At 53.0% G+C, this 25,362-nt stretch overlaps 2 protein-coding genes across 4 annotated transcripts in view; both read left to right on the top strand.

The window, feature by feature from the left end:
* Positions 1-7,559, top strand: part of BLM (BLM RecQ like helicase) — a 54,161-nt gene extending 46,602 nt beyond the window's left edge. For both annotated transcript variants that reach the window (XM_037149162.2, XM_053658929.1), the window contains 3 exons: positions 1,751-1,873; positions 3,852-4,053; positions 7,236-7,559. In XM_037149162.2, the coding sequence (XP_037005057.2) occupies positions 1,751-1,873; positions 3,852-4,053; positions 7,236-7,413 (503 nt within the window). In that variant the 3' untranslated portion in view covers positions 7,414-7,559. The remainder of the gene's footprint in view (positions 1-1,750; positions 1,874-3,851; positions 4,054-7,235) is intronic.
* A 6,451-nt stretch (positions 7,560-14,010) lies between these two features.
* Positions 14,011-25,079, top strand: LOC119052119 (uncharacterized). Of its 2 annotated transcripts, none has more exons than XM_053659008.1 (4): positions 14,011-14,105; positions 14,411-14,579; positions 14,666-14,831; positions 24,166-25,079. In XM_053659008.1, exons 1-4 carry the CDS (start codon positions 14,030-14,032, stop codon positions 24,523-24,525), a joined length of 771 nt encoding a protein of 256 aa, XP_053514983.1. In that variant the 5' UTR covers positions 14,011-14,029; the 3' UTR covers positions 24,526-25,079. The 2 variants fall into 2 exon arrangements, with proteins under 2 accessions (XP_053514983.1, XP_053514984.1); XM_053659009.1 differs by lacking the exon at positions 24,166-25,079 and adding an exon at positions 23,504-23,845.
* The last annotated feature ends 283 nt before the right edge of the window (positions 25,080-25,362 follow it).

Here is a 25,362-nt window from a genome sequence, read left to right as displayed (position 1 = left end):
TTATTTCATGAACTATTAAGAAAAAAAATTTGGCTGGTGTGGCTCAGCAGGCTGAGTGCTGGCCTGTGACCCGACAGGTCACTGGTTTGATTCCCAGTCAGGGAAAAAGCCCGGCCAGGGCTTGCTGGCCAGGTCCCCAGCTGGGGTTGTGCAGGAGGCAACTGATCGATGTTTCTCTCTCTCTCTTCCTCCCTTCCCCTCGCTGGAAATTAATAAATTCTTTTTAAAAAAGAAAAAAATTTTTACTAAACAGTGATTTTGTTGCAGATTATTTTGACTTATTTATACTTTGCATGCATGAAAAAATGCATAAAATTAAAGGGAGTTGCCAAATTTTTTCCCTATCTCTACGTTTCTGTGGTTTCCTGCATTCACATGCTAATCAGTCTTTCTGTAGGCATTTTATGTGGCAGTTAAGCTCAACACGTGAGGACCCGGCACTGCCATCACGCTGTGGACGTGCCGGCAGTGCTAATAGCTGTGACTGAGTTCTCACGTGCACGGGCAGCGGCAGCCGCAGCGCAGCTGCCGTCCCAGCGTCAGCACTTGTGAGACCCTTTGACCTCTGGGAGGTCAAACCGTGAGTGAGTGTGTCTTAGAGTTGATGAAATGCAGTATCTTGTTCCTAGGCTATTAGTGAGGTTTTCTCACTGGTCTTAACTCCAGATATGAGCATGGTATACATTTTAATCTTTCAGAACTTCTGCTGAAGCTCCAACAGTTCTCCAGATAAAGTACAAAGTCTAATAAGGATTTGCATTTCCACTGCCTTTCCCACTTTATCTTCCACTGACTCCCTCCATAAACCTTCTAGTCTCTCCCAAAGGCCTGTTGCTTTTCCTCTACACACAGAGACGATGAGGAAATCACAGATTGGAAATCCATGCTTTGTGCAAGTCAAATGCAGAGGGATTATCACTCCCTCACCCCCCATAGCCAGTATATCGATGGCTCCTCCAAACCAGCCTCCCAGTGTGTCCCAGCCCCTCTCTCCTTCTCTCCACAGCTGCGTCCTGATTCACTGCATCCTCACTTAGCCCTCAGTGGCTCCCACTGGGCTCCCAGTTTTTACTCTTTCCCTCATAATCCATTCTCCATACAGCAGCCAGAATGATCTGTAAAAGGACAGGCTTATCCAGCTACAAGACTGATGTGCCGTCTGCATGCAGAGGACTCAGCAGCCTGATTGTTGAAGTCAGATTACCCACTTCACCCTACAGGCAGGCAGATCGGAGGAGGAACAGGTGTGGGTTGGGGGAGTGTAAGAATTCACTTACCGTCTTTTTGTTTTGTGCCCCGTTCCTGGAAGTACTGCAATACCGGGTCAATGTGCGGAGTGGATGGAGCCAGCTCCTGTCCCATCTCCCGGCTCCCCAAATCCATTTAATCTAATGTCCTCAGATATGTCTTTGTTGTGAGAACAGGGCGAAGTCTGGTTAAATTCTGAGGCACAGTGCGCGGGTTTTCCGTTTCTTCCATGTCCCTTCCTCTCCCCCCCTCCTTTCCTCTGTCACCGTCGCTGCCCTGACTTAACGCACCTCAGCCGCTGGAACTGGATGGTGGGTCCCTACCCCTGGGCCTGTCTGCTGCCTCCGTTGGCACCAGCTGCCTTGTAGAAAGCTGGCTCAGGTGCCCAGTGCTCTGCAGTTGGTCGGCACTTAACAAACATGCTGAATGGGTGAGTGACCATGAATGCAGTGGGTTTTCTATTGGTGGTAATTTAAATTCCTGATTTTATGTTCACGCACAGAATCTTTATCTTCTGATCCTGAGGTTTTGCTTCAAATTGATGGTGTCACTGAAGACAAACTGGAAAAATATGGTGCAGAAGTGATTCCAATATTACAGAAATACTCTGAGTGGACGTTGCCAGGTTCAGTATACAGCCAAATATGTGTTTTCTAAAAGCCTGTTTTAACGTTAAGCGATGCATCTCACTAGGTTATGATTCCGGGGTTTCTGGGTTGTGTGCATGCTTCCTACACCTTGTCACACGGATGCTCCAGTGCTCAGGGCAGCCCTCAGTGATGTGCCAGCCCCCTCGTACAAGACAGTGGTTGGTGCTTAGGCCCCCTGGGGGGTGCCGGCTGCTGAACCCGCTGACCTCTGAGCCCAGAAGTTGCTGATGCTCTTCAGGTAAATGCCCGATCGAACAGGACTGTGGGATGCAGTTCGCTGCTCTGTCCCCCTCAAGCTCTGTGGTCCTTGGCAGGCCACAAATAACCTCTTTGTGCTTCAGCCTCCTTATCTGAGGAAGGAACATGTTATCTGAAAAGCATTTCTAAAGATAAAATTTAAAAGAGGAGATTAAGCATTTTGAGAAAAGGAACATGGAGTTGTAATGCTAGAAAATCTTACTGTCATTAGCATTGAAAGAATCTGCCCAACCGAGTGCGTCTTAGCAGATGTTCCCAGAGGTTACATTAGGCCGGTCACAAAGCACTTCTAATCATGAGCCTCCTCACTGAGCTGGAGAAAGCACCGACTAAGAGAGAACTGAGAACACAGAAAGATGTGGGAGACAGGACGGACGCAGAAGTCTTTAGGGCCTCTTCTAACGTCCTGCCACGGGATAAAACACAACCGGCAGGCCACGTTCAGCGGTTTTCATTTCCGTGAGGAATCATGGGAGGGGTCTCTTCTCGAGGCTAATGGAAATGATAAGCAGGCTGAGAAATGAGTGTTCACGCATTTCAAGTTCTGTCTGTGTGTAATTGTTTTTTGTCCATTAACAAAACGCCGAAAAGTAGGGTTTTCATCTCGGCCTCTGTGTGGTCACCATGTCACTGAACGCCTCGCTGTGACTATGCTGACAGTCGTGGTGGGAACTTCGTGTGTGTTCAGTGTGGGAACTGCTGGGAGGGTTTCCCCACATCAGACAGGGACGCTCCGTGGGGACAGCCAGGGTGGCGGCGATTGCTGCCCCTGTGAGGGACACTCTGTCTATTTTGTGTCACTCGATTCCCACAGCACCCATTTTACAGGCAGACGTGGTGAGGCCCTTTCATCTCCCTGACGTCCCACAACTGGGATGACAGCGCTCCTCGCCCCTGCTGTAGTGCCTCCCCGGAGAGCCAGTGCTGGGGGGACAAGGCCCTTCCTACCAGGCAGCAGGGTGGCCTGAGTGTGAACCAGACCAGCCAGGAAATACAGTCCCTCACAAAACAGAGCGGGGCCACTGTGGGCCTGTGAGGCCGAGGCTCCGTGTTCTCTGGGTGGGTGGGGACGCAGACGCTTGTGGAAATTGACAGCTTTGCCAGCGTGTGCTTCATACAGGCCCACGGCCTGCGTGGCACCTGAGATGTTCACAACCATTATGCACAGAGACCTGTTAGTCTTTGAAGAGTGTGTGGAATTTTCTAACCCTCATTTACTAAGTAATATTGTTCACAAGTGAGGTGTTGAGCATAGTTCTCTTATATTGGGTCGTTTTTTCAGCATGCGTAAAATGATAAATTAAATTATCTTTTGTATAGGACTTTATACTTTTCAAAGGGTGTAACAGGATTAATTGCCCAAGCAGTAAAGGGTGTAGGCCACACACAACATAGTGGGAGCAAAACCTGAGGTCTCTAGTTAAGTTAAAGAGTATCACAGATTTTTAAATGAATTCTGATCCTCTTTCTTCAAATAAATGGCCATTGAGCACTCTGGGGCTTTATTAAAGAAACAAACAAAGGTTCTGCTCTTGAGGCATTGTCAGACACATGTGGCAAGGAGACACCAGGGGAGCAGGCAGGGGAGCAGGCAGGTGCCCGCCGAGCTGCCCCGTGCCGTGCTGCTCCACGTCACGGACCTGCAGCACCGGCCGGCGGGCGTCCCCGGCAAACGTCTGCATTGTCTGTTCGTAGCCGAGGACCCTTCCCCACGGCCGAGCCCGTGCAGCGGCAGAGGCAGAGGCACTGGGAGAAATGACTCTGAGGGCTTCGATGAGGAAACACCTGTGTCTTCTCACTACTTTGCAAATAAAACCAAAAATGAAAGAAAGAGGAAAAGGGCACCAGCCTGCCAAAGGACCAAAAGGAGAAAAACTGGTGATTTCAAGACAAAAGTGTAAGTTCTGCATCATGTTCCGCAATGTAGGGTGTGAGGGAGAAAAGTCTGAAAGTATAACGGCTCTGGTTTCCTTTGAGGCATTTTTAAAAATAAGCCATTATTTTTTTTAAGATTTTATTTATTTATCTTTAGAGGGGAAGGGAAGGAGAGAGGGAAAGAAAGATCGATGTACGGTTGCCTCTCATGCATCCCCTGCTGGGAACTGCTTTGCAACCCAGGCATGTGCCCTGACTGGGAATCGAACTGCGATCCTTTGGTTCGTAGGCCTGTGCTCTATCCACTGAGCTACACCAGCCAGGGCTAAAAATAAGCTATTATTAAATGTTATCTCTGTAATTACTGGAGTGAAGCTTAAAGTTGTATCCAAAACATTTACTTCAGATTTTTAAACTATCTACTCCTAAGCCAACTATCATTAAAATTTTCCAGTTTGCAAAAACTCCAATGTTGACCTTAGGAAGAAAAACAATTTTTTATAATTGCTCTTCTTAAGAGACTTTTCCACCTAAAATACTGTAAATCATACACTAGCTGAATAAATACAGGGTTTTGTTTCCTCATTGCTGTGTGATTCTGTCAGTTCTTGCTGCACAGCTTTCATTCAGGCAGAGTCTGCGGGTCTCCACCTGGACGCCCCTGTGGTTCACTCATACCTGGGGAGGCCACCCCCCAGGCTCCTCAGGGCAGCAGAGGGGAGGCCCCGGCAGGAAAAGCAGAAGGTCAGGCAGTGCAGGCCTCTGGGTGTTACTGGGGGCAATGCATCCTGGCCTCCTGAGGGGCTCATCTGCACATGAAAGGGGAACAAAGTATTGTCAGGTGTGGGCGATGCTCTGGGCAGGATCTGGACAGCATCAGCCTTCCGGCAAAACTGCCAAAACTGCACTGCAGCCCCTTTCCCGTCTTCGGCAAGGACACCCTCCGTCCTCACCATGTAGATAAGGCCTGGCAGGGTTGTGACCATCCCATCAGTCTGGGCAGTGTGGCCCCCAGATAACTGCGGATTGCCACGGAAATGCTTGCAGAAAGGGGAAGCAAGTCCTCAGGACGTTTCTGCAAGCTGTCGTGTTTTCTTTTGCAGTTTTTATACCTCTTTTCCTTCTGGGTAATGAAAAATTGAGTGGAGGAAGAGAGGGAAAGACACATGTTACCAAATTTCATTTTCTTGCTAATTCCATAAACAAACATCTTGTATGTGCTAATCCTTCTGCCAGGGCACAGAAATTAAAGGCATTAGTAAATGCTAGTTTAATTTTGTGGTTTTTAATGTGCAAGTGACCGGCAGATGTTCTTCTGCGGGGACATTTTATTTTCTTCATTTATTCCTCCTCCGTTTCGGGAAATACTTATTTCCTCAGGAGCCCACACAGAGTAAGAGTCCTTAAAAGGCATCTGGTCCAGCCCTCTGGGGTTTATGGCGAGGAAGCTGAGGCCTGGCCTCGTGCGAGGCTCATGCCAGCTCACACCCAGCCGGGTGTCAATTTTGCAGGTAGGGCTGGACACTAGCTTGCCCGCTCCCCACTAAGCACTTTCCTTTCTCCACATTGTCCTTAAAAACAATTATGATCTTGTGTTTACTTGTTAGGACAAAGCAAACCATATTTCAGTGCTCCTTGCCAGTTGATCCCTTACTCAGTTTTCACAACTTTTGTTTATGAGTGAAGCACTTCGCCTTCTGGCCCGGAGTCTGGGCTCACACTGGTCTCAGAGCCAGTCCCAGTTGTGATGCTGGTTTTTCCTTAGCCTGTGCGTCTAAGAGGGGATTCTTCTCCGATCCCTGCTGGCCAAGACCAGTCAGTGGTATCACTTTCTTGTACCTTTGTAACAGCCTCTTTGTGTCTGTGCTTCATTCTCCTCGTTCCTACCGAGCCACTGCGAGAGAGAGTCCCCACAGTTTCCACTCTGCTCACCTGGCTGAGAGGCTCTGCCCAGTGACAGAGTAAATGTGGCTCCTTGCCAAGGCCCCCAGCGCCCCACCCTACCCCCAGAGCTTTCCATCCTCAGGATAACACACAATGAGGGAACTGTGTCTGGGCTCTCTAAGTGGGAGGAAAATGGATGGCCGGGTGAGATGGAGGCTACTGTTGGCAGATCCATTCTATAAATCAGCATAAACAGCAGGTTTTTGCTCGGGGCTTAATTTCTCGGCAGGAAATCAGTGTAGGGAAACGCAGGGCTGCTTCTCTATTCGTTTAGCTCATCTTTGCCAGTCCTATGGTGACACTGCCTTGGAGCAAAGGTTGAGCAGTGTTGAAAATCACTCTTCACCCAGCCCCACCAGAATGTCATTTCCACACACTGGGGGCCCCTGACTTCAGACACGAGAGGTCACTGGCTTGCCCTGATGCTCTGGAACTAGCATTGGGCATGAACTCAGCCTGGTTACAAAGCAGCAAGAAATACTTGTGTAAGAAAAGTCTTCTTTAGAGAATGCAGCCAGCTGTTTTTCTTATAAACATGCAGCCCTGTGATTTTTTTTACTTTGGAGGAAGGAGAAAGAATAGCCATTATCTTAGGCCAGTGAGGGAAGTGAAGTTCTGGAAGGGCTTTGTAATAAGCTGTGGCGGGGGCTTCTTTCCTAGCTTTAAAGGCAGTGAGTAGGAGGTGCGAGCACACAGATCTGGGAGTGTAGGCAATCCAGCAAGCTGCCGGTGACGTGGCCGTGACAGAGACGTGCCAGGCCCCAGCAGCCACTCGCAGGCCCCCGGGGAACCACATCGGCAGCCGATTCCTGGCTGGGGCTGGGCGGAAAGAGGCCAGGCTCAGCCTTCTCTCTCTGGACTGTGCAAGCACAGTCATTCCAGAGTGTTTGTAGTCTGAGCATCCGGGTCTTTAAAACCTGGTTCCCGGGCTCCCTTTATTCGGTCGGGATAGATCTGGGATGCGGATCAGGGCTGCTGTCTGCCAGGAGAGGTGTGGGCGGAGAAGAGGCACATGGGTTGGCCTCGAGTCACAGAACTCAGAAAGAATCCTCGACATTTTAGGGAGACACATGTGTCTGAAGAACAGTGCTCCTTTCCTCCTTGACTTGTAAAAGGCACTGACCTTATGGAGGGGTCCAGAGGCAGAGAGACTCGTAAGACCACAGGGAATCGTGGGTTGTACAGCTCTTTCAGGCTGAGAGAAAAGACTGCTCACTTGAGGTTTTATTTAACATTCCAATTTTCTTTTTTGCATTTTAGGGCCTCCACCACATGCAGAAGGACATCTTCTAAAACTAAACCCTCCGGCATAGTTGGGCCGAGGTCAGCTGTGCACAGTTCTCAGGTGGCACCAGGAGCCGGTAGAAAACTGGGGATTATGGCCCCACCCAAGCCTGTGAACAGAGCGTTCCTCCGGCCTGTGTACGCACTCTCGTAACAGCCAGACCTCAGGGTACCGAGACCCCGTGTCTTGTTTTTCGTCATCTGACCATCTGTGAACATAAAGTTGTTAGTTTCGTTATTCCATTTGTAATTTTTACCCATATCTATTAATATTTAAATAAATGCTTGGGGTGACGGTTCCGTTTTTGAAATAACCACTTTCTTTTGAATAAGCAAGATTTGCTGCCTCTGCAAGCCTTGTGGCTGTTGTTTCTGAGAACATCTGAAGTAGCAGCTGAATCATCTCAGTCAGAGAAATTCTAAGCAGGACATGAAACAGAAGCTGAAGGAAAAGACATGCGTGCGACATTGTAAAAGGGTAAAACTCTGTATAGAAGATGTAAGCAAAATTGGAAGACAAACAGGAAAGATACATGACAAAGGATTTGTATTCGCAATATACAAAGAGTACCCATAAGCCATTAAAGACCAGTAGAAAAAAGGGATGTGAATAGGCTCTTTTCAGAAGAAGTAAAAATGGCCCACAATACTTGGAAGATACTCAGTCTGCCTAGTTAAAAATATAAAATAAAACAACAAACTGCCTTTTTTTTTTTTTTTGGCCTATAAAACTGTCAACACTAATATCTCCAAATCTAGGAACAACGAGAGACTGGCTGCTCTGGTGGTGAGAATAGATTAAATGTTGTGTAGTCCTTCCAGGTTAAGTGCCTTTCTTTTCAAGACCCTTCATTAATAGGCTGATTGGCCAGAAAGTCTTAATGTGGAATTTTGGTACCTCTTTTCGGAACTCCAGTACCCCATTTTTGGAGACATTTTGTTGGGTAGCTCTAAGTAACTTTGGTGACCTGTTTGGTTCCCTACTTCTTGACCCCAGTCAAGAGGATAGAGCTGGTGTGGCCCGGACTGAAGCAAAGTTGTTAAGAGCAGAGTTGGCTAGGAGCCTTGTGGCCTCTGCCAGGAAGGTGAGTGCTGAGGTGGACGCCACCCTGGGAGCAACTGACCGCCACATGGGCCCTTGAGTTCTGCATTTGATGGAGTCAGCTGGCTCGGCAGGAGGCTGCTGAGGCTGGGCACTGCAACCTCCCATGCCTTTTGGAGCTGACATTTTTCAAGAAGCCATCTTTCCAGCAAGTCCTGATTCAGTGACCAGAAGCACCTTCTTGGAGTGAGGAAAGGAGATGGAGGACAAAGTAGCCAGGAGTTGAGGCTGCTGAGCTAATGTCCCCAGCAGGAGGTCACCTTTGCAGAGTTGCCAGTGCACAAGGGCATCTTGCAGATCACACTTTCCGCCTACCATGGTCTGGCTTTGAGGGATTGGGGCAGCTTCTGCGCAAAGCTGGTGCTGCGGATACTGGGTCACTTTCCAGCTCTGACCTCATTCATTTATTCCTTTACTGGGGACCTCATCTGCCCAGACACTGGAGACTACTGTCCCCTCAGGGGTGTCCACTCTGCCTCCGGGGCCCCCAGGCAGCAGTGAAGATGGATGAAGGGAGTGCAGGGGAGTGAAGGGGAGCCCTCCGGATGGAGTGTAGAAGCTGTGAACAGCTAGCACTGTGCATGGCACTGCCACCTGTGTCTCACCACAGCCCTGAGGACAGGGCAGGAATCAGACCTGGAGACGTTGGAGTAGTGCAGGATCAAATCACAGAGCCAAAGCCCCACCCCCAGCTCTTTTGAACAATCCTGGGTTCCATTCCACAGGCCCAGAGCAGGCACAGAAAATGCAGTGGCCTCATCCACCTCAGCCTCCAGCCTTCCCAGCATGCCCGTCCCCCACCAACGACCCTGGAGAATGTGGCTGCATCCACATGGGGCAATCTTGGGAGAACAGAAGAGTGTGGACTTGCCCTAACCAAAACTGGGTACTCCCGCAGCCACACAGAGCTAGTGACAGCAAAGCTGCTCCAGGCTGGGTCCTGGTTGGGGCCCTCCATGGGCACAGAAGTCACCACCACCTGGGAGGAGGGGAGGCGACCAGTCCACCAGGGACTTCCAGCCTAGGATGCTTCACTGGCCCACTATCCCCATCAGCCTCTGGAGGACACTGAAAGGACTGGAATCTGACTCTTCAACTGTACATGTGCACCTTCCCACCATGGGAACTCAAGAGAGCTGAGAGGTTCTTGCTTTTACCTCCTGGGACAGGGAACCCACTACCTCACAGGAAGAGAAGAAACGTGGAGAGCCTGCCCTATGCCAAGGGCTGTTCTAGGAAGTTTCACAGAATTTACTCCTTTAATCCCCCTGAACAGCCCTAGGAGGCAGGCACATGATATTAGCTTTTTTTATGCAGAAACTAGAATTGAGAGCGGTTATGTAATTGCTCAAATCTACACAGCTAGGAATTGGTGGTAAGTAGGGTAGCACACATCCTGGTTTGCCCTGCAGAGGCCCGGCTTACGTGTGCTGCCCTGGTGCGATAGTCAGGACAGCACCCTTTCATTCTCGAAAGTGCTCCAGGATGGACCATACAGTATAAGGAATCCAGGTTTCTGCTCTTTCCCTGGACAATCCAGCCTCCTCTCCCTACCCTGTTTTTTCCATTCAGAGCCTCAGGGGCCATCTGCCTCCACCTGCTCAAAACTTTAAGCCCCTGGAGCAGGCTCCAAGGACAGAAGCTCCAGAATTAGCCAACACAGCTGAGCCGCAGTTTTTTTCTCCAGAAGAGGAAGCAGAGGCTGTGGTCCAGGCCCCCTTGCTCTCCCTAAGAAACCGCTGCTTCTCCTCCCACAGCTTGGAGCTGCTTGGGGCCCACCCTGTCCTTGGAAGGCTCCCAGAGTCCCAGCCGGCCTCAACAGGGGCTTTTGGGCAGAGGGTAGTGGCCTGTGGACCCTTTACGGAGGCCAGGACAGAGTCTCCAAGAGGCTCCAGCAGCCACAGCCTCCATGTGGCCTCACAGACGTGCAGAGGGGCAGGCTGGCAGGATGTGACCCGCCAGGAGCCAGTCCCTGACTGGACCCTGCCAGGCGTCAGCTCTCAGTTGCTATGAGGCAAGGACTCTATTTCTACATCTGTGCAGGGCACCACCAACGCTGCCAGGACAAGCACCCTTGGCCTTTAGAAGGCTCCAGCTTTCTGCAACACTCATGTTCCTGTTCTTCTCAGACCCAGAATGGTTTTTCTCAGCCAGACCCATGTTCTCTGCTGGCCGTTGAGGAAGGAAGGAGGAAACAGGTCCCTGTTCTCCTGGTCACTGCAGAAAGGACAGGACAAGATGGTAGGCAGAGCCCCCAGGAGAGGAGGTACTCCTGCAGGCAGGGACGAGGGCCTGAGGCTGTGTCTCTGTAGCCTGCAGGTGTGGGAGATGGGGTTTCAGTGTCACCCCAGCATGACTCTACCACCCCACAGAAGATGTGGTGACTCGGGTGGCCCCTGGGCCTAGGCCTCCTCAGGATGCACTTCACCCCAGCTGTGTCCCCATGGGCCCTGTACTCATGCCGCAGGTACCAGTCAACCTGCCAGGAGCCTTGAGGCTCCATGATGATCAGACCCAGGGGGAGCTCACAGGTCCTCGCCTCCCATGGGGACACTCTGTACAGCAGAGAACGGAACCATGAGGCTTGGTGGTGACCTTCGCTGCAGTCAGGAAGGGTCTGAAGAACCTCCTTTAACAGACTTCCAACTCTCCATCTGGAAGGAAATGCTTCTGAGAACTAGACCTATGGCTAGAGTCTTGCTTGCACCCAGCACCCTCAGGCCTCCTCCCCAGTGGGAGGCCGTGGGCCTCTCGTGACCCGGGAGGCAGTAACCCTGCTAACCTCAAGGCAGAAGCGTGAGTGTCTGCGGCGGCCGTGGTTTAGCAGTTCGTGCCAGACAGAAGGCCACCCACGTGAGCCCCGCTGCAACTCGCCGCCTACACGTCTCCACGTGCACTGTGAGCGGAGACCACACTCTGTCTTCAGCGAACCTGTTTCTTCCAAACTGGCTGAGTGACCTTTGCACGCTCTGGGGCCTCTCTGAGCCTCAACTTTTCATTGGCACGGTGCATGCAATGCCAGGTCCCTTCCTCCCAAAGTGGTTGTGGGCACCATTTTGGTCAGATACTCCACAAACATTTGGTGGCCAGGACCTGAAGACCCAGGTGTGGCCCCAGTCCTCGGTGAGGTCACAGTCAGTGAGGGAAATAGCACTCTTAACACCCCAGGAGACGAGCAGAAGCAGTATTGGGGTGTTGAAGGTGCTATGGGAGCCCCAAGGTGAGCCCTAGTCCAGTCTGGGGGTCACAAGAAGTGAACTTGGAACTTTGAAGGTTGGGGAGGAGCTGAGAACAAGAGGAGAAGACTCCAGGTGAAAGGGAAGCACAGAGGTAAAGGGCTGGAGGGGGGACGGAGCAGGGCCTGTGAGGAGTTACCCCCAGGGCCCAGGACAGACTGCGGAATCGGTCCTGGCTGAAGAGTGTGGACTTGTCCTCAGGGAAGACACTGAAACAGGAGAGAAACAAGATCTTTTTGGAGAGGGAAGGCCGGACACCTGCAGAGAGGCAGGAGACTCTTGTTTGTCCAGTGAGAAACATAGCAGCTTTTGGGGTAACAGGTGACAGGAGTGGACAGATCCCACTGGCCAGGGAGGGGACAAGGGGCAGGGTTGGGGCTGTCAGCATGCTTTGAAGACATCCCAGAGAGACCCACAGTCCCAGCCCTCCCGGTCAGGAGAATGCTCCGTTGCCTGAAGGGTCACTTGGGGGCCCCTGGACAGGAGGATCTCCTGCAGCATGTGAAGCACATACGTGCGGGTATTCTCTCCCGCTGCACTGCCCCCAAGCTTGGCAAGTAATTCCTCAAAGGACACACGTCCCCACACACACGAAATGCTGTCCGTAATGATTTGTTTTTTACTTAAGAGCATGTGATGAATGTGGACGACCTTGAAAGTCATCCATGCATGTTGTTGAGCAGGACGCCATGTTACTGGCCCACTGCTGCCATGGTTCCCAGCCTGGGACCCCATTCCCACAGGGGCTGTGGGCAGGGCTGGACACACAGCGTGCTCAGCAGTCTGCATGTCTTGTAAAAGACAGCTCTTTTTTTATCTTTTGCTTTTTTTTTAAAAGCAGGCTACAGACAATATGACTAGTAAAGATTTTATTTGCAACTTTACGTGTGTGTGTGTGTGTGTGTGTGTGTGTAAGACAGAGGTTGCTCTTCAAAATATTAACACGTGATTTTCACTTTTCTGAATGATTTGGGGTTTTTTGTTTACAATAAGCTGTGTATCGTTTGCCATTTTTATCATCAATACAGTGAGGGGACAACCACTTGACTACCTTGAGGACCCCATTCCTTGAGAAGAAAGCAGGGCTTCCCCACCTGGCCACCCTCTTCCCTCTGAGGATAGAAGGGCCTGGGCTGGGTCACCTGCCTGGTGACAGTAGGGAGCACAGTGGGAATTCTGGCTAAAGGAAGACTGCCCAGGGCTGGGGGCAGCTGGCTTGCAAGGCCCTGGCACACAGCAGAGCCCAACAACCTTGCTGGACGGTCGTCAGCCCCTTAGCCCCTCGGATGAGACTTGCACAGTTCTCAGCTTCTATTTTCAGTTCCCTGGTTTCCACTCTCACGTAGGGAAGGCTGTGTGGGGGACCAGGATGCCTGCTGGGGTGAATCCAAATCCTAGTCATCCCTACCTGTGCAGAGTTTGAGGTTCCCAGCTGAGAGGACAGAGGCCCCAGGCAGTGGTTTTACAGCTTCAGCTTGACAGGAGGGCCTGTAAAATCGGAGTCAGCGGGTCTGGGGTGGGGCCCACCGGTCTGTGTTTCCAACTGAGCTCCCTGGTGATGCTGCTGCTGCCTGCCTCCTCAGCCCAGGTGTCAGCCCTCAGGTGAGTGCAGACCTCAGCTTCTGGGAATGTTAGCTTTGAGCCTTGGGTAAGGTGTCCTCTCTCATTCTTGGTTTCCCATGAAGGCTAAGCTACTCCCATCTGCAGTCGCATGAGTTGGAACTGTCTGAAAGGTGTTTAAGAATGAGGAATAGCCCTGTTTGGTGGGAGCCATCTGCAGGCAAGGGCCTGGTGTCGAGAGAAAGCCAAGGCTCTAAAGCCACTTCCTGCACCAAAGGGCATCTGAAAGGGAGACCCAGCCACAGGAAGTAGATGCAGAACCGCCATTCCCGGTGGGCGCTCTGCTGAGTAAACTGGAGGCAAAGGAGCCTCCTTTAAATCAGCGGGAATGAGTGTAAGCTGACATTTTCCAGGACTGGCCAGCCTGTGCCGTCAAATGGGGTCACATTACCCCCAAACTTGCCTGAGAGTGTTCTGTCTCCCTGCCGGGCCAGGCAAATGCCACTTCATGATGTGATCTTTTGAGGGCTCCTCCACAGGGGGCCTGAGCCGCCAGTGTGTTTCGGAGGCTTTCCAGAAAAACACCATTTCTGTGTGTACTTAGAGCCTGCCCTCCACCTGGACCCAATGGGACTAAGCTGCCAAACTGGGAACAAAGTCCCTGAACAGGCTGGGGCCGGCCTCCCCCGGCTCTGAGCTCTACCAGTGCATAAGCAGAAAGACTGTGGCCCTGGAGTCAGAGGGCTTGAGGTTAAAGGCCAGTGGAGTCGACTCCCTGTGTGAGCCTGGGTAAGTGACTTACCTTCTATGTGCCTCAGAGTGATAATCATAGCACAGCCCTATAGAACTGATTGGTATGAGGATTGGACGACATGACATGTGGTCAGCAGGTGGCACCATGCCCGGCAGTCACTGGATACGAGCTGCTGCTGTTGGAGCATAGTCCACGTGTGTTTGTTTGGTGTATACATTTGTACAGAAGGGGACTGCCTAGCTCTCTCCCTTAGTGGGTTTGGCCATCCTCAAATTCATCCTTTGGAAAGATCTCTCAGAAAAAGAAGCCTCCTTCAGGCATGGCTATACCCAGCTATCCAACCATCATTAAGCATCCAGATTCTGGGGTTCTGGAGCTTGGCAGATGGCACCCCATAGTATAGGAGGTCCACACCCACACCCCTGGGAGATCAAGATACGGACATGAGAGGGTGTATAAACCCTTAAATTTAATGTACTGATTTTGTGTATCTATGCAGATTTCTGGAAGGGCAGCCATGACTTTGGAGAGTGCCGCGGCTCCCAGGCATACTGGGGCCTCTCTGAAACCAAGACGCCAGGACAGAGGGGAGCAGTTCCCACCCGCCTCTCCTTTCATGAGAGGCGGGCCTACTCCAAAGTGAGGCGAGGACTCAACACAGTAACACGGTGAGAGGAAATCAGGAAATGCAAAGCCCCTGGCAAAAATACGGTGACAATTAGCCATAACAACAAACTGTCTGCAATCTTGTCAGGGAGATAGTGTCGTGGAACAGTGAGCAGACCTGCCCCAGCACAGGCCGAGCAGATGGGCTGCTCCACAGGGCGGCCGTGGATGCCAAGAATCAACCGTGGACTCGAAGAGCATGTGGGGTCCACGGTGTGGCTCCCGCAGAAATAGCCCAAGCTGCTGCCGAATGGGTGAGTCCGGGCTCTGTTGCTAATCGGCCACAGGAGCCCTCAGCTTCTCTCAGCTTCATCTCCTCTTCTGAGAAATGGGATTCTGTGGGTCATGGTGGCCGCCGGGCCTGTCTGCCCCCAGGGTTGCTGTGAAGCCCATGAGTGCGGGTGGTGTGTGGAGGGCCTGCTGCAGAAGCAGCGGGCCCGGGCTTCCTAAGGAGGTGACCGGAGTCGGCTCTGTCTCCCTACTCTCTGAGTCGCCTCAAGGTCGCTTCGAGTACTTCCCAGAGCATGGTAATCGCTACTCGAGCTATAGCCACCGTCATGATTTGCACACTCCCAGGACACACTTGGGGGCCCCTGTCAACCTGTCATTGGTTAGGTCCTGGGACTGAACAAAAGAAGGGCCTCCAGGGACAGGTAGGGTGGGAGAAGAGGTACAGGGGGGATTTAGCAGGGACAGAAATGTCCCAGAGAGAAATTAAATTGCAGCGCTATGGCAATTTGTGAGGCTTCCTTTCTCATCTCCTCACGAAAAATCCCCAGCGAACTATTTCTTGGCACCTTGTAGAGTGGATCTATTTTGAGCTCAGTGCCTCTGTTACCAAGAGCGGGTGCCGCTTCCTGGCCTTTACAGGACGTGGTCCGCACCGCAACCTGTGGAGGGGCCCCTGCTAGTCGCCTCAGGCAGCTGAGGCGTGGAGGGCCCTGAAATCAGTCAGAGGTGAGCCCATTAAGGAGTTGTTTTGGGCTCCCTGATGCCTGTCACCAGGCTAGGACACAGCCGGAGGCTGACGATACCCAGGCCACCCCCAGCAGTGTGTCTCAATAGCCCTGAACGTCCCGGCCCAGTTCTCTTCTCAGAGGGTCAGGCTGCACTGTCCAATCATGGCCCAGTCTGCTCTGCAGCCCCGCCCCCGGGGAGATGGGGGCCTTCCCAGAAAGGCCTGCCTGGTGTACCCACTCTGCAGTGCTAATCCCGTATCCCCCACTTTTCTGATGCTGCTTCCTCAGGTGGATGGCCCCATTTGCCACCTGGCCCAAGGTCATTCCCAGGCCCTCCTCATGCTGAGATCAGGGCTGCCGGGCAGTGGGTGAACAGGGTGAGACAGGCATGAGGGGACGTGGGGTCACTCTTCCTGGGAGGGCTGAAATTGATGGCTGCCTCCTGTCTGACCGCCAGCCCCTGGCGAAGCTCAGAGTCCCCAGGGGTAGGGCTAGAGCTGTGTCCTCTCTTCAAGGTAGAAGGTCCTCATGCCAGGGGCAGAGGCTGCTACCCTGATGCCCAGTCCCTGGCTCTGGAGTTGGCATTCCTAATTCTTCATGCCTTTCTGTTGCTGGTTTGCTGTGTGACCTTGAGCAAGTCACTTCCCCTCTCTGTGCCTCATCAGTAGAATGAATGTTCCCATTTGCCCACCCACTCCGACATTCCAAAACTGTGAAATGTTCAGAGGTATGACCTTTTACATAATCAGAACAGCATTCCTTTAATTTGACAAAAATGCAAATGGCTCTGGTGGATGACTCAGCGGTCCTCAACCCCGGGCCTGCACACCCACATTGCTCTGGCCACGGAGGCACAGGTCCCATCCAGAAGCACGAAGTCAGAGTCGCCCTGGGCCTCTGGGTGGGCAGCGCGTGGAGATGTGTATCTGTAAGGCCGCCTGGGAGAGGAGTCCAGAATGTAGAAGGCAGAATCCCCCTGTCCCAGTGGGACCGTGGGGCAATCATCTCTACCCCAATACCTGGCACAATGAGCCACAATGACAATGTGTCTGTGAAAAGAATGTGTTTGCCAATAGCCCTGGCTGGTGGCTTAGTTGATGGGGGCATGGTTCCGATACACCCAGTTTGCAGGTTTGTTGCCTGGTCACCGCACATGCTTAGAATCAACCTGTGAACGCATAAGTGGAAAAACAGATCAGTGTTTCTCTGGTTCCCTTCCAGTTTCTCTCTCTCTAAAGTCAATCAATAGCCTTGACTGGTGTGGCTCAGTGGGTTGGGCGACATCCCACAAATCAAAAGGTTGATGGTTTGATTCCCGGCTGGGGCACGCGCCTGGGTCGTGGTCCGGGACCCCAGCTGGGGGTGTGCGAGAGGCAACAATTGGTGTTTTCCTCCCTCTCCTTCTCCCTCCCTTCCTCTTTCTCTAAAAATTAAATAAGTGAAATCTTTTTTTAAAAACCAATCAATAAATAAATGACATGGAAACTTTACCAAAAAAAAAAAAAAAGAATGTGCCGACAAACCAAGAGACAATTTCCACAGCCGTGGCCTCCCAGGCTCTCCATCCTCACAGTCCCGGCCACGCTGCGTGTGCGGGCAGGGGCCTCAGGTGCAGAGTGTTTCGTGGGTGGCAGGGAAGAGAAGACCTGCAGGCCCCCAGGAGAGTGGCCTCCGGGGGTGACCCTCTCCCCTCCCCCGTGTACACTCAAGGGGAAGGCGGTGTGGTTTCTGTGTTACAATGAGCAGAAGATCTGCCGGAGTCGCCAAATGAACTGAGCAAGATGGAAAGGACACTCGAGGCCCCCCCACCAACTGCCAGGAAGGGGAAGGAAATCACACGAGGGCACAGCCCGAATGGGATCAAAGGCAGCTTCCCCGAAACTAATGGCTTCGGGATAGAGAAAAGTTAATGAGAGTACGAAATTGGATGTAAGAAGAGACAATTAAAACATAACATCGGAAGATATGAAGAGACCTTGCAGAGGGGACAACACACACCAAGGACAAGCACAGGACCGTCACACTTCTGATACTGAATCACAATGCCGTGCACACATCCGAAAAGCAAGTTAATGGCATGGAGAGGAACTTGCATTAATCACGATGAATTCAGAGAAAAAGGACAAACACAATCAAACAGTGTGAGAGAAGACGGTCATGGAACCCAGACCTTCCAACATAAAAGGGACTGGAGTCCCCGAAGTGGATTCTCCAACAGCTCAAGCAAAAGAACGGTTAGAGAAACTCTCCCTGGAGCAAAGGAAGAACCAAGTGTACCGACTGAGGCCACAGAGACGGATCAACATCGGGAACAGGCTGAGCCGGGCTGTTACTGAGCCCGAAGATAAAACAACTCTCCAGGCTCCAGGGGAAAATACCACGTCACCAACAAGGAGAGAAAAGTCGGTCTGGCTCCAGACTTGTCCACAGCAACAGTCGATACCAGAAGACAAAGGAGCTGAGTCTTCAAAGTTGTGTGGAATAGGGGAAACCCAGACTATTGCACCCAGGGAGCTTGTTCCCCTCTACAGACAACGAGCAAAGGGTCAGGGGAAATAGCACCCACAAGCCTTTTGAAAATAAAATCACTGCCCTGGCCGGTGTGACTCAGTTGGTTGAAGCGCTGTCCTGTAACCGAAAGGTCACCAGTTGGATTGTCAGTCAGGGCACGTGCCCAGGTTGCGGGCTCCATCCCCCGGTGGCTCATGTGCAGGAGGCAGCTGACCGGTGTCTCTCCCTCACACTTCTGTCTCTCTCATTCTCCCTTCCCCTTTCTCTCGAATGAGAATAAAATAAATCTTTAAGAAAATTACTCAGCAATGAAATCTAGCTGACCACTAAAAGGGTCAATTTTTTAAAGGTAAAGCCGTGATTCATGCAGGAGTCTTTTTTTTTTTTTTGTCCATTTCAAAGTCATTCCAGTTTTTCCTGATATGAACACGAGATGACTCCAAATGCAAAACTCAGGGACAAAATGTGCTTTAAAAATGCAGTGGGATCAGTTTTATTAACCAATATTACCCCAATAAACTCAATAAAAATGTTTTTTTTTTAAGCAATGGAATCTAATGAAATACAGGGCTAAGATGACAAACTGGGAGAGTCATGGTTGCAGAACAGGGTGGGAGTGTTCTAAACGCTGACCAAGTGAACACACTGGAGTCAAAGTCAGGAGCTGGGGGGAGAAAGGGGGTGTCTGAGGGCAGCGGTCACGTTCTTCATCTCGAGAAGTGATGGAACCCGCCCCAAGCGAAGCAATTCTTCTTCATCCCCAGGACTCCAGCCTCTTAATGAGCTTCATAATGTTTTTTTTCTTAACATTAGGGAAATTCATTACAAACTAGTCTCTCTTGTGGAAAGGAAAAATTTATCTAAGATTCGGCAATTTTACAGGTTTTTCTTTCCTGTGAAACTCAAGAAAAATTAAATACTTTCAGTGTAGCATATAGCAGATGAGATACAATCCCATCTCTCAAAATTATTCGGACCTACTTACCTTTCTCTCTTAGCTACAGCTCTTTATCTCGCCGCCTAATTCTCCGTGTGTGGATGGCGTTCCCTGAATGTTCACGCGGTGCGGCAGGTGCTGTCTGTGGGCCAGGGCAGCCTGGGTGCCGGGACCACACAGAGAGCAGCGCCTAAAACTCCTGTCTCAGGAAGTAGCTTTCCTAAAGCAGGGCGGAGGGGACCTGTGGCTTCCTTCTCTGTACTTTTCTGTACTGCCTGTTTTATTTTGTTTTGTTTTGTTTGGGACGTGTACCATATTCATAAAAACAATGGCCTTTCCCTGCGCACACACACGCCTAGGACCAAGACCACTACATTTGAAGCCGTATGAGTTTTTAGCACCTTAGCGTAAGGAAGGTTTTTCGGAAGGACCCAGAGTCTCTGCAGGCCCCAACCTGGGCAGCTGAATGCTGGCAAGGACCGAAGAGGGAACTCAGCGCCTCCCAGCTGGGAGAACCACTGAGCTTCCCTTCCGAGCCCCTGTTGCCCGAGGCTCCTGTCCCATGAGACAGATGCCCTTTCTAGCCGGCCCTGGATCCAGGCAGCTGGGGGCCCAGCCCGGCCTTGATAAGCATCTGGGACGTGCCTGGCAAGGCTCCGCTTCCTGGAGGCTTGGCTCCTAATCCCCGTCTGATTCCATTATCCTTATCCCCCTCTCCCACCTCTTGAGCAGAACCTGAACTCTGGCCCTTCTCTGTTTGCACCCCCATTCTAGCCACACTGACCTAAGCTTTTCTTTCCCTCACCACCTCACCTTGGCACATGCTTTTTCGTCCGCCAGAATCCCTTTCCCACCCTCCTTCCTTCACCCGAGACTCCCAGGCTCCTCCTCTGTAAGCCTTCCCTGACATCCCTCCCAACCCCCCAGGTCAGGCCCCTGCCTCTGGCCGGGAGCCCCCACGGGCCAGCCTGGCTCTGCTCATCCCTGTGGCCCAGGGCCCAGCTCAGGCCTGGAAGTCACGTGGGTGAGCCTGGGCCTTGGCCTCTTACCAGTGGGGCCACCTCAGCCAAGTCCCTTGTCCTCCATGACTGTGTCTTCCTCCAAAAAACAGGAATGTGTGAACTCTCCCCCTGGGGTTCTTGAAAGGAATAAAGGAGATGATGTATATATTTATTTTGAAGCTTGTTATAAAAGAATGACAGTGAGATATGAGCTTAAGGGAAAGAGGGAAATCAAGTCAGTTAGGGAAGAAAAGTGATGAAAAGTGTAATTGGAAAAAAGTCTGAATTTTCAGGGAGAACAGATGCTCCCTCCGGAGCCAGCAGAGGGTCTGTGGGCACCAAGGGGTCAAGGCCGTTGATGGTTCTGGACAGGGCTGGGCCTGCAGCCCCGGTGGAGACTCCCTTCTCGGCCCGTCTCCTCCAGCTCAGCCCCACCCACCCCACAGAGCCGCAGGAACTGCTGTCCTACTCGGTGTCCACCCGCAGTTCCCCGCCAAGGTGTCCTGTATTCATGTAACAACCTTGTGGCTAAAGAGCAAACACAGCTTCTGAGCACGTGCCCAGCCTCGGTGGGTTACCTGAGGTCACCCTCGCCGCTGGGACTATTGGGTGACTGCGAGAGCACGTGTGAACGAGGGCCTGGGTGTCACCCCTGTGTCTCCCGATGTGACTCCACCTCCCTCAGGAAATGGTGGCGTCAACTCTCGGGGCAGCCTGGAGAGCTGCATTTCAGTGTCCTCTCACACACACACAGCAGTCGACAGCCAGTGCTGCCCCCGCACCTCCCCGTCCCGGGCTGGCCTCGGATGTTCCTGCCAGGCACAACTTAAATCGAGGTTACCTTTATTGGACACCCACTCTGTACCAGGTGTGCTTCTCATCGGTGAGGGAGGTCATTCGTCCCCAACTGACAGATGAGGAAACTGAGACCAAGAGCAGTGGAACAATGAGTAGAAGCTCAGGGCCACACACTTGGAGTTGACAAGCCAGCTGGGCAGTCCTCTGCCCCAGCGCTAGTGCCAGGCCGGGAACAGAGCAGTGCCGAGCAGGGCACTGAGTGAGGAGTCCGGGGGCCTGGGCGGGGGGGTCTCAGGGACCAGATCCTCCCCTGCCAGGCACTTGTAGCTGCCCACTCCCCCACGAAGACACCACACTTGAACAGGCAAACTGGTTCTAGTCTTTTGCTAAGCCCAGCAGCGTGGAGACCGCCCTCGTCCTGCAGCCCTCCGTGTGCGGGTGTGTGTAGGAAAAATCCTTCAAGGGCCAGGCTCTGACAGGCCCCAAGACGGGACGCTGGGCTCCAGGCCAGCAGGGCCCCTCACCCGGGACTGACCCGAGCTCACACTAGCGCATTCAGTCTCCAGGGAGTCTGTGTGAGCTCAGAATCCAGTCTGAACAGGTACTGAGGTGGGGTGGCTGTTTCCCTTCCCTTCGCCAGCTCTGGCCTCCCAGCTGCCCACACAGCTTCCCACAGGGATGCAGGGCCCTCCTCTGTGTCCACAGCGCCTTGGGTGCCCATCCCAGCCCTGGCTCCTCCCCATGGGCACAGCCCCCTCACCACGAGCTCCGTGAAGCAGAGTTGGGTCCAGGTCGCCGTTGCGCACACTGACGTGCGCAGCTCCACTGGGCACACTGTGGATGCCCTGTGTCCTGCTCCACGGCATGCCCAGCAGTGCCGCACGGCAGTGAGCTGGGGACAGAGCAGTGCCGGCCTGGCTGAGGCCCCAAGCAGGGTTTGTCCTCGGGGGTGACAAGAGAGGGGGCTCCACCATTAGACTCCAGCTAGAGCTTCCAGCAGCAAGAGAGCCAGGAGAGAAATGAAGAGATCCCTCTCCTGCCCACACCCACCGCACCGCCCTTCCAGAGCTTGAGGCTGACCGGCCTACAGGCCACTCCAGGCAAGGCTGGAGGAGCCCCAGCCAGCTTCCCTGAGGTGCCGCACGCATTACCCCGCCTTCCTAGAGAGTCCAGTTTCTCTTGCCTCCTTCACAGGAGTTTTTAGCTAAATTCATGTATGGTCTCTGGTGCCTAGGAGTAATGATTCTAAAAACCATTGATAGAATCTCCCTGGTGTCAGTCACAAGGCTTCATGTATCCCCCATTACCTCTGCTCTTGGTGAGTTTTGCCTGCATTTGTGCACAGAGTGAGCTCATGGAACAGAGCGGCCCACGCCCAGGGCCCACTCCTTGGCCAGCGAGGAATCACTGCTCCGAAGGCAGTGCCGGGGAGTCGGCGGGTTCCGCCGCGGAAATGCACTCGGCTCCCCTGCAAACACGCTGGTCAAGGGAACACTGGGCTGGCAACCCATGGCGGTGCAGGTGCTCAGCCCTGTCACTCGATCGCCAGCATGTCTTCCCTTTGCTCCCCCTGTCCCCTGCATGAGTAGCAGCTGACAACCAGCCCTTTTCAGCAGCTCCCAGCGTTCTGCTCTAGTGAGGATCGGGGGCAGGCCACCTGTTGCTCAGGGGCCATGCCGAGAGCAGGCCTTCCTGCCTCTGCACACACGCAGTCCGCCTGGGGGGGCCTCTCACTGCCGTCCCGGAAGCAGTTCTTAGACTCCGACGTGGGTCAGGGGACCACGCGGATAGCATCGCCAAAGAGAACGTGAAGCACGGACATATTGATTGACCAGGAAATATTGACATAAATGTGCCAACGGGGGCAAAACTGGGGAGGGGGAAGTCGGTTGCGTTCCACAGGGCAGCTCCGAATCTGCAGTCTTCAGAGGAGAATGATTTAGCGTCACTATCGGTTCCCCGAAATCTCCGCAGTTCGTAGAACACAGTGAGATAATCCAAGCAGTGTCCTGCAGAGTCCAGATAAGACGTCGCTCTTGCGCAAATGTACAAATATTTTCCTACAGCCCCGGCCATGAGTTCTTCACCTGGCCCCGGTCACGCTCAGCTCATCCAGGAATCCTGGCTCCAGACAGAGCTGGGGGCCACCCACAGGGCTCCCCCCGCCCCCGGTCCCTCGAACTTCTGATCACCATTCTGTCTCCCCCACCAGCCTTACGGGATTCTTAAAACAAGAGGTTGTGTCTTCTCCACCTCTCGGGGTGCCTGTGAAGACTCAAGAGATATATATATTTTTAATTTATTGATTTTAGAGAAAGAGAAAGGGAGAGAAACCTCGATTTGTTGTTCTACTTACTGACGCACTCACTGGTTGATTCTTATTTCTGCTCTGACTGGGGGTCGAACCCACAACCTTGACGTGTTGGGAGGGCATTCTAACCAACTGAGCTACTCAGCCAGGGCTCAAGAGACATCTGTTGGATGGATTAGAGAACAAAGGGGCAATACAGGGTCCTAAAACCAGGGGGGTTCATGGTGGGCCTCCATAAAGCAGCAGAACACCTGGGAGGCAGCCCTGGAAGGTCGGCAACACCCCCTGAACGTGCTTAGGTCTCGGGCTGGAGCTCCATCGGGGCCCCTCAGGCAAAGGGCTCCGGGGCCCGGCCGGCTGGGGAGTGCTGGGTGAGGCCCAAGCGTGCCGTTTGTGTTTTTCCCATTAGCCAACAGGACTTCTGGGAGCCTTTAATACATCAAAGTGACCTGCGAATCTCTAAGAAGGAGAATGCCGTGTTCCAGCGTTCTCCATGCTTATCTGATGGGGAGACATTTATTTTTTTTAACGGGGCGAAGGTGAAGGTTCTGGAGAGTTTACATTGAGAGCCACCAATTCAGTCCAACCTGCCCGATTCCCTCCACACAGACATTGGTACGGCCTGGGTCAGCACGCCGGCCCCCGCGTCAGTGATCCGGTGGCCTCGGACATGTTCCTTAATGTCTGCGTCTGTGACACGGAGCCGGAGCCGGAGCGACCTCGCCTCAAAGCTGCCGGGAGGGTTCAGTGAGGTGCCGCGGGGGGGGGGGGAGACACTCAGCGCAGAGCCTGGTACAGCGTGTGCCCAATAAACGTTAACCATGTCATCGGCGTTCGTGAAAACACGAGGCACCATTTATTGACTGCGTGCCTGTGCCTCGTCTCGCTTGACCCTCACCCCAGCCCTGAGGCCAGAGGAGACAGGACTCTTCAGGAGGTGAAGGCCTTGCAGCCGGCAGGTTCTTGAACTAGACGCGAGGCCCTAAGAACGAGCTATAGCCGAGGCCTTGGCACAAACTAGGTGCTTAGTAAGGATTGTTGCTTTTTCTGTTCTCCCTCCTTCCCTTCCAGCCAGGAGTCACGCTCGGCCCGTCTGAGAGTCGCTCCCGGCCCGAGTTCGGCAGTGCTTCGGCCAAGGGCTCCCACGTGCTCCGGCAGGACGGGACCTTGGCTGAGCCTGCTCTTCCCTCCACTGCTGCTGAGCTCCTCCTTTCTCTTCTCTTCCTCATCTTCCTCACACACCCCCCTCCACATACTCCCTCAGTTATTTGGGGATTTGAGGATCAAGGGTCCCTCCTCTTGAGTCATCCTGGTGACAGAGCTCAGGGCTCCACTCTCAAAAGGCAGAAGGGGCTTAAAACGAGACTGACTCTGGGAGCAAGTGAAGGAGGAGTGGGCCTGCCACGTCACCTGAGGCTGTCCACAGGATAAACACAGGTTTCGCATGGAGCCCCACCCAGGCCTGGCCAAAAATGCTGCCCCAGCAGAAGTCTTGCTCAATGAAATGACTCAGCTCCAGTGCTCAGATGCAGTTTCTGTGTTTTATAAACTGAAGGTGTTTTCATAATAACGGGGGTGGGGGGAGGATGGGCCAGCATCAGTCTGAAAAAAACAGAGCCATCACCTGCTAGAAAACTCTGGGTCTGAGCCCCCGCCCACAGGCAGGGCCACTGAGCCTGTAAGTTCCAGGTGGGTCGTCCTTCACTCCCAGCCGTCGCCAGCTCCTTGCTTCAGCTGACAAATAGCACAGCCCCCCAAAGTGACACACAGATCACCCAGGCCACTTCCTTCCCTTGGAGGGAGGTAAGTGACAGAGGCAGCCTTGGGGGCCCCGGTTCTGCTCTCCCCAGATCCTCCCAGCCTGCTGTGGGACTACAAACCTTCCATGACCCAGGGTCCTGGGACCAAGGACCTGGGGGCCCAGCGCTGAGCCAGGGAGCAGGGCGGGGAGGAGCCACCACGCAGGCAGCGATGATGTCCTCCCTCCCAGCAATGACAGTCATGCTTAGGGATCGTGACACAGATGCAGCTAATGGTGTGAAACAAGGACCGCGGTTCTTAATCCTCCCTGAGGACTCCACGCGAAGGAGGTGGGGTGGCAGCGCCCGCTCGCTCACCCCCCGCTGACCCCCACTCTCCGTTCATCCTTCCAGCCATTTAGTGGGCGCTTTCTAAGGCCCCACCTGTCGGCTTGACCCCAGGCTTCCTCATCTCAGCAAATGGCGCCACCACCCTCCCAGCTAACACGACCAAAACCAAGGAGTCATC

This window comes from Artibeus jamaicensis, unplaced genomic scaffold, assembly GCF_021234435.1.
Source record: "Artibeus jamaicensis isolate MK-2021 breed Jamaican fruit bat unplaced genomic scaffold, CSHL_Jam_final scaffold_612, whole genome shotgun sequence".
In the NCBI taxonomy this organism is placed as follows: domain Eukaryota; kingdom Metazoa; phylum Chordata; class Mammalia; order Chiroptera; family Phyllostomidae; genus Artibeus; species Artibeus jamaicensis.
The sequence above is the reverse complement of the archived record's forward strand: the minus strand, read 5'-3'. Positions and strand labels throughout refer to the sequence as shown.

Coding starts and splice junctions, on each gene's coding strand:
- LOC119052119 (XM_053659008.1), top strand. CDS start 14,030: ATGACATGTGGTCAGCAGGTGGCACCATGCCCGGCAGTCACTGGATAC. Junction 14,106..14,410: donor GCTGTTGGAGCATAGTCCAC/GTGTGTTTGTTT, acceptor GTATCTATGCAG/ATTTCTGGAAGGGCAGCCAT. Junction 14,580..14,665: donor GGACTCAACACAGTAACACG/GTGAGAGGAAAT, acceptor CAATCTTGTCAG/GGAGATAGTGTCGTGGAACA.